The 11,276-nt window shown below is 36.7% G+C and overlaps 1 protein-coding gene across 3 annotated transcripts in view; it reads left to right on the forward strand.

Moving 5' to 3' along the window:
* The first annotated feature begins 3,104 nt into the window (after positions 1 to 3,104).
* EMB (embigin) overlaps positions 3,105 to 11,276 on the forward strand; it is a 46,866-nt gene continuing 38,694 nt past the window's right edge. For all 3 annotated transcript variants that reach the window (XM_027863645.1, XM_027863644.1, XM_027863646.1), the window contains exon 1: positions 3,105 to 3,351. In XM_027863645.1, the coding sequence (XP_027719446.1) occupies positions 3,258 to 3,351 (94 nt within the window). In that variant the 5' untranslated portion in view covers positions 3,105 to 3,257. The remainder of the gene's footprint in view (positions 3,352 to 11,276) is intronic.

Genomic DNA, 11,276 nt, shown 5'->3' on the forward strand with positions numbered 1-11,276 from the left:
CTTCTATCACATACTCTTTGATCCAGTGTCACTGACTTCCTGGTTGTTCCTCAAAAAGACAATCCACCTCCCAGATCTGGGCATTTTCTTTGGCTGTTCCTCATACCTGGAATGCTTATCTTCTTCATCTTAGTTTATTGACTTCCCTGGATTCCTTTAAATCCAAACTAAGTTCATCTTCTATATCTATAGGAAGACTTTCCTAATTTTTTACTTCTAGTGCCTTCCCTCTGTTAATTATGGTGCAGTGGATAGAGCACTGAGCAGGAAAACTGAAAGAATCCAAATGGGATCTCTAAGAGGCTTATCCTGCATACAACTTGCTTAGTATATACTTGTTTGCACTTTATCTCCCTCAAAACATTGCAAGTTCCCTGAGGGCAGGGACTGTCTTTTGCCATTTTTTGTATTCCCAGTGCTTAGCACAGTACCTTGAACATTTGTTGTAGTAGTTGCTAGGTAAAAGTCTTTTTTTTTTTTAAATTGATTAATGTCTTGGTAAAGCTAAACTATTAATTTTAAAAATTGTCTTTGTTCATGTTGTTCAGGCTACCTCCTGCTCCAAATCTGAAGGATCTACAGATCGATTTACATCTTTCTTTGCTGAGTGAGGCCTTGTGATTCCCCTGGCTTCCTCAGAGAAAATGAATTCCATAGAGATTAGGTGATTTATCTGAGATCACTTGTGAGCAACTGAAGTGAGATTCAAAGCTAGGTCCTCTGATAACAAATTAAGCATTCTTTCCTCTCCACCATGCTATATTTAACTTTATAATCAATTTTTATCACATTCTATATGTTACTGCATATCTACAAAGACAGATATGAGCATAGTGCCTGTCATATAGAGCTTAATAAATGTTTTCATTCTTTTATCCTGTTTTCAGCTCTCCAAGACATGAACTTTATATTAGAATATGTTGAGAGACATTTTTCTCCCCTATTCCTAGTTCAGGCATATTCATGTCTACTAATTTGCTTTTCAGGTCATGAAGTCACAGGTTTGGCTCTGTGACCTGTTAATTAAAATTTACTTATTCATTAGTCATTCATTAACTCATTGCTCATTTGTTTTCACACTTGCAATTTAAAAACTCATTTGAACTATATTAGTAATATAGACAAATGACTTCAGTAACACAGTCCATTTGGTTCAACACTTGAATGACTCATTTTCCATAGGAAAAAAAAAAGCTCAAGAAAATATAATCAGAGGGTTGAAATCACAATTGACCTCATATTACATAAGGGCACATAGGAAGAGTGATAACTCTTCAATGTGACTTGAACCCCAAATACCTGGCATTATTATCCATACCTTATACTGTTCACCAAAGCAAACAATATAGTCTTGACAAAGCTTTTAGAATGCATTAACCCTTAATCTAAGCATAAAGTTCCCAGTTAAGTGATCATTTTTCTTGATATTAAAAAGCTTTTCTTTGATTAATAGTTTTATGAAGGCCTTTGCTCTAAAGCCTGTTTTGAACACAATCACCATGTTCTATACTTTATAAAACTAATTGTAGCAAGGTACTTGATCCATATTTTGTAAATATCCAATTTCAAGAGCTCCACTAAACTATTTTCCAAGTTTGTGGTTATATGACATGAAATATACTGATACTTATATAACTGACAACTTCCCCCCCCTTAACAGTAGTAGAAAAGAATATGGTTTTTCTTCTGTTTAAAACTTCCATATACTGCTAATCACTCCCTCTTTTCATTCTATCTGAAATGAATCATAGAATTAGAGATGAGAGGGACCTTAGAGGGTATCTAATACAGCCTCTCGTTTTTTACGGATGAGGAAACTGAGGTCCAGAAAAGTTAATAACTTGCCTAAAGTCATACAGTCAGTATCAGAATGGGGATTTGAACTCAAAAATTCTGTGATTCCAGCTTCACTCTTCCTTCCACTGCATCAAGGAGTTAAGATGGAGATGACACAAAAATGAGTCCTGTGATGGAGCATTTTAAATGTTGATTATTACAGTATTTTATAAATTGTTAGAACTCAACTGTTGATTTTCTGTTCGAAACTGTATGACCTGCTGGCAGAGACTTTGTCTCTGTGCCATTTCATGTCTCTGAAATTTTGAGTTCCACATTAATAAAGGAAGGATTCCAGCTTTGGGGGGAAAAACACCCTGCAAATTTTTTTTAATGGAAAAAATATAGTCCAATAATATTATCTATTATTATTACCCTGTAATATTGTAATGCTGTAGCTGCACTGAATACATGTTATTTGTTTTATTTTTTTATTGAGCATTGGACATTCCAAGCCATTGCACCACAGGTTAGTTACCTGTCTTCCCCTCCCCCACACCACCGAATGTGCTTGAGTAAGAACAATTTACAGTGTATTTACTCTATTTTAGGTTGTTTTTTTCCATTCAGGCTCTATGGTGACTATTTCAAAATGTATCTTTGCTAAACAAAGGAAAACACATAGTCTCTCCGTGGGAGCTGGGAGATTGCCAAACCTTAACCTTCAGAGAACAGGCCTCTTGAGATTTTATGGTAAGGAGGAGAGAGGGGGAGAAAGTTTAATCCATTAGGAAACTGGCTTGCTTCATTAAAGGATCTCATAGAATGTCACAACTGAAAGGGATCTTAGGGATCATTTAGTCCAAGCCCCCTCATGTGAGAAATGAAGATATTGAGGCAAATATAGGCCAGTAAATGAAAAAAGAAGCCTCTAAAATGAAGACACTTGCGGAGAAAGAAAGTTACCTTTTCTTCTTCCTATGTGCGTAATTAAAATAATTGGGTGCAAGCTGCTTAACAGCTTCAGCACCTTCCCAGGTCACAGTTTATTGGGGTCTGTAAGGCCAATTTTGTTTAGTTTTTCTTAAGCCCTTAGGTTGGGAAAGGATGTTCAGGTGGGGTAGGTAACCACTTCACAGTGGAGATAAACCAGCTGGAGGTGCCCGGCTGAATAACAGATGGAGGCACCATGTACTATTCAAGACTGTCCCGGGGGTTGGAGTGGGGGTGGGAAGGCAGGGTTTCTGGGGGAGGAGGAAAGGTTAGCCGCGCCCCTCCCACCTAGCTTTTCTCTAAGCTACTCCTCTCCCCACCCACATCTACACTTCCTCCTTGGACAAACTGCTGACCAGTGCGTTCCGTGAGTGCAGGGGCCTTAGCGAGTGACACCCTCCAGTCCAGCCGGACCGGCAGTGTGGAGCGCAACCTCGCCTGCCTCCCGGGTCTAATTAAGGGTACTCTGCAGTGCGTTAACCAGCACTATGCGCTTCTCTCTGGGGGCTCGTGGGTTCCCTCTGCCGCTCAGTATCCTCCTTTTCGTGGCTGCCCCGTGTTTTTCAAAAGGCACTATCACAGGTAAAAGAAAGGTTCTTTTCTGCAGCATCTTTGAGGTTCTTCATTCCGTCCTCAGGGCGGAGACAGCCTAGAAGAGGTAGGGACAAGGGGGACAGGGAGGAGAGGACTATAGGGGGTGCTACGTGCGGACCAGAGGTACCTACCGCTTGTCTGTTCCACTTAGCATCCCCACAAGGAAGCTTACGCCCAGCCCAGGGGAAGAAGGCGAGAGTAGAAATCGTGGATGCCCCGTCCAATATGGGTGGAGAGCTAGGGTTTACGTCGCTTTCCTATTGGCTTGTGGGTCTGATATTGAGCTAAATGAGTAAATGGAGAAACATGGTGCCTCTGCTCCGGTATCGCCACATTTCTTCTTTGGGCAAATACAGACTCCTTTTGAAGTCTGGGTCTTAAGTAGATTTAGGCTTGTTTTTAGTGCCGCTGGAGACGCCCAGGGAAGCTGAGAGCAGTGACAACCTCTGAAAGCCCTTTTCCCCTCACCCCTCTTTCCCTCCCCGTATTGATTGGAAGACAAATAACAGCTCCTTTCTTCCTGGCTAGTGCACCGCTCGAAGAAAGTGCTTCTTCCGCCTTTTCCGAGCTGAATTTCAGGCTCCAGTAAAGAGCGACTCATGCTCTAAAAGAAAACTGGCGTATGTTTTTCCTTTCTCTGGATTTTTCAAGAAGATTTCCTTCTGTGTCCTAGAAACTTGGGAAAGGCAGGCATCTATCTGTACAGGTACAGGCTTGATACCAAAATCCAATAGTAAAGTTGCCATTTTATCTTGTGGATGATTAAACTCACCTGATACTATCACATTAAACTGAGCTGGCAAAAAGTTCCTGTGTTAGGCATCCCTAGAGTCCTCAAAACGAATATACCTAATAGAAGAATACTTTTACATATAAAATGAAATTGTTAAACAAAATTATTGTAAATAGCACAGAACCAAAGACCTTATTTTTATGAACTCAAAACATCTTCAATTTTTATAACTTTGGAGTATGTTTAATATTCTCTGGCCACCAACCATTGCATACTTACAAAGAACCCTTTGCGTCCGTTTCAATTTGGGGCCCACTTTTAGGTGTGCCTTTGTTAGCAATCTTATTCTGCTGCCGTCTTTTCTTCTACCTCTATTTGATTAACAGTCCGCATTTCTCCTCCCCCACCCCAAAAAAATATCTTCTTTCCTCATCCCATTTCCAGAACAATGGCTTCCATTTCTTGGTAACTCCCCCCCCTCATCAGTCAAAAGAATGTATGTAATCTCTATTTTTATTGGGGAAATTAAACTAAGGTGAATATCAACGGAAACCCCAATGGAAAAAGAATGCCTGGGGAGGGGAGGTTGGGGGCTGAGATCCTGGGCTCTGTGAAATCCTCCCTTTGTCCCCCATTTCCCACTCTGTAGGTGAAATTAAGTTAGAATGAATATCAAAGGAAAGCTTTTAAAGACAAAATGGAGTTGTAAATGGGCTATAAGCATCCCGGTAGAATTGTGGAGGGGGGAGGGATGTGCCCACTGTTCCATTATCTGGATTGAATGTTTATTTGATATCCTGGTGTGTGGGGTATGTGTGTTTAATCAATCTTTTCAGGTCTGTTTTGTCCACTTCTTCGCTGGATGAAGCACTTGCAATAAAGGGATTTCGGTGGTTTGCTGTAAGTTAGCCATACCTCTTACTTTATGGCAGGTTCTTGGGAATTATAGGTTTTGATAAGGACAAAGAATATTTGGTTAGAAGGATCCAGACCTCTTCATGTTGACTTAGTGTTTTCTTCAATCTTCAGTTTCCTCATCTATAAAAGAAGTGATAAGGTTGAATGTAGTACTATCTCCTCCCTTCTCTCCCTCTTACTGATGTCTCCTATATGCAAGGGACAGCTAGGTGGCTTAGTAAATAGCCTTAGGCCTGGAGTCAGGAAGATGACTTTGTAACTTTGTAACTGTGACTTACTTTGTAATAAATAGCTGTAGTGTGAGATCTATTTTGGAGGCTTATATTTTTTCCCCTAAAAAAGCCACATGTTTCACAAAGATCAGTGGTCAGCAGGAGACGTTGATTCTAGTCTCAACTCTGACATCAGCTCTGTGATGTTGGCAAGCCCCTTTAGTATTCTGGGCTTCAGTATCCTCTTCTGTAAAATAGGAAGGTTAAATGGCTGATGATGTCTAAAGTTCCTTTCTATTATAAAATTTTATGATCTGAACATAGAAAAAATAGTAAGAAGATGTACATAAAAACAACAATAATGTCAAAATACTAGGTGAAGAAACTTCAGGAGAAGAACAAATTTTTTTTTCTTAACAGAAATGTGCCAAGTTGATTTCTACAGTATTTCACAATTCTAAGAAAAAAATTTAAATTTCAGGACAGTTTTTAAAAAAAATTATGTTTCTTTTGTCAATCTTCATCACCAAATATTCCAATCTTTATTGAGTATCAAATAAGGTATTTATAAATGATCAATGAGGCAATATTTGTAAAGTGCTTAGAACAATGCTTGGCACATAGTAAATGTTTAATAAATTAAATGCTGGTTTTAGTTTGAGTATTATGTCTGATGATACTGTGATACCATGTAAGATGAGTTGAATATGGTTAGACTTCAAGGCTTGCCACCTAAAACAGGAGATTAACAGACATGAAACTTGTTCTTTGAGAGAAAACCCTTCTTTTGAAAAATGATCCAAAATTTCATCTGCACAGATTAGGTGAGTAGACTTTTTTGTCTCAAGTCATTATAGTATATTATTCCATCATGCTCAATATCACATAAGGCAACTAGGTGTCAAAGTGGATGGAGTGTTGCTAGATCCAGAGTCAGAAAGACTTGGATTCAAATGTGACCTCAGATACTCACTAGTTATATGACCCTTGGCAGGTGAATTAATCTGTTTGCCTCAGTTTCCTCAGCTGTAAAATTGGGAAAATCATAGCACCTACCTCTTATGGTTGTTGCAAGGATCAAATGAGATATTTTAAAGTGCTAGCATAGTCCCTGGTCCATAGTAGGCTTGATAAATTAATTGCTTGTTTCTTTTCTTTCTTCTCATCATTCTTCATACAGGATATCAGTTCTTTTTTTTTTTTAGGATATCAGTTCTTTAGAGTCTGGCGAGCTCTGGCCATATCTCATCTTCATTGGTTCCCAAACCAACATTTGGAGCAATACTTTGTTGTAGTAGCCCTATGCTAAGGAAGAGATTTCAGTTATTTTGCTGTTTTTTTTTTTTTTCAGTCATATCTGTGATTTCATGAGCATTATATATTCCCAGTCAGGCATTCTCCTTACTTACTGTATCTGAACACACTTCTGCAAATTATAGTCTTAGTTGCCTAGAAGTTAATTGACTTGCCTGTGGTCCTACCAGCCAGTATGAGCCAGAGAAAGGACTTGAACCCACCTGTTTCTGGTTTGTAGATCAGTTCCTTGTATATTACTCTACCCTGCCTCTCTACCTATCTATTTAAATAATAAAAATACCTTAATGGGAGAATTGAGTTATCTCCCTACTTAGAGACAGAAGTTATTTGTGCCCCAAGGCATAACAACTTCCATAACTTCTCTGTGGGGAGACTAGGAGACAAGTTAAAATGAGAGTTTCTAAAAGTTAGTCTGGGAGAGGGGTCATCTGGGAAAACATTCACAAAATGAATTAAACTTGCATTTGGCATCTCTTACTCTTTTCTTTAAATAAAAAATTGCTTTCCAATTACATGTAAAGATAATTTTCAACATTCATTTTTTTGAAATTTTGAGTTTCAAATTTTTTCCCTCCCAAACACTCCCCTCCAAAGATGGTAAGCAATTTGATATAGGTTATACATGTACATTCATGTAAAACATTTCCATATTAGTCAAATGGTGACAGAAGACACAGACAAAACAACAACAAACCGTGAAAAAGTAAAATGAAACATAGTATTGCTTTGATCTGCTTTCACACTCTTCTTTCTCTGGAGGTAGATAGTCCTGTGGAATTGTCTTGGATCATTGTATTTCTGAGAATAGCTAAGTCATTCACAGTTGATCATACAATATTGTTGTTACCATGTACAATGGTCTCCTGGTCCTGCTAACTTTACTTTGTATTAGTTCACATAAGTCTTTTCAGGTTTTTCTGAAATCATCCTGCTTGTCATTTCTTATAGCACAATATTCTATCTCAACCATATATCACAACTTGTTTAGCCATTCCACAATTGATGAGAATCTCCTTAATTTCCAGTTCTTTGCCATGAAAAGAACTGCTATAAATAGTTTGTACAAATAAGTCCATTCCCCCCTTTTAAAAAATCTCTTTGGGATAGAAACCTAGTAGTGTTATTGCTGGATCAAGGGGTGTGCAAAGTTTTATAGCCTTTTGGGCATAGTTTCAAATTGCTTTCAAGAATGGTTTGATAAGTTCACAACTCCACCAACAGTGTATTAGTGTCCCAATTTTCCCATATCACCTCCGGCATTTATCGTTTTCCTTTTCCGTGGTATTAACCAATTTGATAGGTGTAAGGTAGTAGCTCAGAGTTGTTTTAATTTGCATTTCTCTAATCTATAGTGATTTAGAACATTGTTTTTATATGAATATAGATAGCTTTCATTTCTTCATCTGAAAACTGACTTTTTTATAAATAAAAATAAACTGACTTTTATTTTTATAAATTTAACTCAATTCTTTATCGAGTAATGAGGCCTAAGAGTCATCTGCTGTTAAAAAAAAAAATTTCCCAGCTTTTCTGCTTTCTTTCTAATCTGGATTGCATTAATTTTGTTTATTCAAAACCTTTTAAATTTAATGCTATCAAACTTGGCCATTTACATCTAGTAATGCTCTATCTCTTTTTTTGTAAAGAGTATTTTATTTTTTTCAAATTACATGTAAAGATAGTTTTCAGCATTCATTTTTTTTATAAGATTTTGAGTTCCAAATTTTTCTCCCTTCCCTCTCCCCAAGACAGCAAGAAATCTGATATAGGTTATAAACATGCAGTCATGTTAACCATATTTCTACATTAGCATGTTGTGAAAGAAGAATCAGAACAAAAGGGAAAAGCCATGAGAAAGAAAAAAAAAGTGAAAATAGCATGCTTTAATCTGCATTCAGACTCCAAAGTTCTTTCTCTGGAGGTGGATAGCATTTTCCATCATGAGTCTTTTAGCTCATTTTAGCCTTAAAAAAACCATTGAGAGTCTGGCAAAAGATAGGAAGGTGTGGACCCATCAAGAGCTGAGTCAGAAAAGATCGATAGCATAAGGGAAACTTGAGAAAGGAGAAAGAAAAAAATAGGACTGAACCATGGTAAAGAAGGCAAAGATTGAGGAAGGCCATAAGCCCAATGTAGGGGTTGAAGATTTAGGCTGATGCCACCAGTTATTCCTAGCTCATCAAGGATTGAAGGAAGTTCCAAGAAAAAGTCTACTCTCTTTACAAATTCTGTAGTAGATTCTGTTTTCTTACACAAATGTTTCTAGTAAAATGTTTTTTGACTCAATCACAAAGGTAATAGGGGTTAGCTAGAGTTAAATATGAATGTAAATTATGTCAAAGAGCTCATTTGTACTCCCAAAATATTAATGATTTTCCTAACAGGGAGCTCAGAGCAATTGTAATTCTCAATTCTTCATCTAATAAAAAAATACCTAAAGCAGCCAAGGACAGAATACAGTGGACATAAGAGGCCATTATATTGCCTCTAGGCTTAAAGCAAGCTAATTATTGTAATGTTACATTAGTATTTCATGATACTCTCAGTGTTGCCCTATAAAAGATTTGCCATATTGAGACTTTGCAGCAAAGGTGTTTCTTTTTAAAGTGAGAATGGGGTTCTGGAGGACTGATTTTTTAAAATAATATTTTATTCCCCCCCATTACACGTTAAAATTTTTTAACATTTGTTTTTTTTTAAAGTTTTGAGTTGCAAATTCTATCCCTCCTCTTCCCTCCCCCCCCAAGACAGTAAGCAATCTGATATAGGTTATACATGTGCAATCATGTAAAACATTTTCATATTAGTAATTTTGTACAAGAATATTTGAACAAAAATAGAGAAAGTGAAAAATGGCATGCTTCAGTCTGTATTCAGACAATATCAGTTCTTTCTCTGGAGGTGGATAGCATGCTTCATCATGAGTCCTTTGGAATCATCTTGGATAATTGTATTGCTGAGAATAGCTAAGTCATTCACAATTCTTCATCATACAATATTGCTGTTACTGTGTACAATGTTCTTCTGGTCCTCACTTCATTTTGCATCAGTTAAGGTAAGTTTTTCTAGATTTTACTGAAATCATCCTGCCTGTCATTTCTTATAGCATGATAATATTCCATCCCAGTCATATACCACAGCTGTTCAGGCATTCCCCAATTGATGAGCATCCCCTTGATTTCCAATTCTTTGCCACCACAAAATAAATATCTTTGTATAAATAGGTCCTTTTCCATTTTTTGTGATCTCTTTGAGATACAGACCTAGCAGTGGTAAGCCCTTTGGGCATAGTTTCAAACTGCTTTCCAGAATGGTTAGATCAGTTCATAACTCTCCCAACAGTGCATTAATGTCCCAATTTTTCCTCATCCCCTCCAACATTTATCATTTTCCTTTTTTGTCATATTAGCCAATCTGATAGGCATAAGGTGGTACCTCAGAGTTGTTTTAATTTTCATTTCTCTAATAAATAGTGATTTAGAGCATTTTTTTCATATGGCTGTAGACAACTTTGATTTCTTCTGAAAACTGTCTGTTCAAATTCAAATTAATTTTTTTGGTAAATATTTTTTTGCCAATTACATGTAAATATAGTTTCCAGGATTCATTTTTATAAGATTTAGAGTTCTAAATTTTTCTCTCTTCCTTTCCTCCCCCTTTTCCAAGACAGCAAGCAATCTGATATAGGTTATACATGTGCAATCATGTTAAACATATTTCCATATTAGTCATGTTGTGAAAGAAGAAATAGAATGAAAGGGGAAAACCACAAAAACCCCCCAAAACAAAAAAAAAGGTGAAAATAGTATGCTTTAATCTGCATTCAGACTCCATAGCTCTTTCTCTGGAGGCAGATGGCATTTTTCATCATGAGTCTTTTGGAATTGTCTCATAAATGCTTCACTTAGCATCAGTTCATATGTCTTAATTTGCATTTCTCTAATTGATAGTGATTTAAAGCATTTTTTTACATGACTATAGATAGCTTTATTTTCTTCATCTGAAAACTGCCTGTTCATATCCTTTGACCATTTATCAATTGGGGAATGACTTATCTTATAAATTTAACTCAGTTTTCTATATATTTGAGAAATGAGGCTTTTATCAGAAGTGTTTGCTGTAAAAATTGTTCCCCAGCTTTCTGCTTTCCTTCTAATCTTGGTTGCATTGGTTTTGTTTGTGCAAAACCTTTTTAATTTAATGTAATCAAAACTATCTATTTTACATTTTGAAATGCTCTCTATATCTTGTTTAGTCCTAAATTCTGCCTTTATTCGTAGATCTGACAGATAAACTATTCCATGCTCTCCGAATTTGCTTATGGTATTACCCTTTATGTGTAAATCACATACCCATTTTGACCTTATCTTGGTATATTCTGGGAGATGTTGGTCTATACAGTATAAACTATACCTAGTTTTGGCTATATTGTTTTCCAGTTTTAGAGGACTGATTGCTAATCTAGGAAATATCATTAAGTAATAACTAAAGTCCCTTCCCTGAGTTCTTAGGGTTTTTTTTTACCTTAATGTAATCTAGTTTAATAAATAGTGTCAAAGGTCTATTCTAGGCATCATCTATTTGGAAATTCAAAATAGATAATTTTATTGGCAGAATTAGTGCAAAATATTTAGTAATATCTACCTTGTCATTTTAAATCTTCCTTTTCTTTTCCTTATTTTCTTTCTTCCTTCCTTCCTTCCTTCCTTCCTTCCTTCCTTCCTTCCTTCCTT

Source organism: Vombatus ursinus, unplaced genomic scaffold (assembly GCF_900497805.2).
Source record: "Vombatus ursinus unplaced genomic scaffold, bare-nosed wombat genome assembly UNPS02014772.1, whole genome shotgun sequence".
Lineage (NCBI taxonomy): Eukaryota > Metazoa > Chordata > Mammalia > Diprotodontia > Vombatidae > Vombatus > Vombatus ursinus.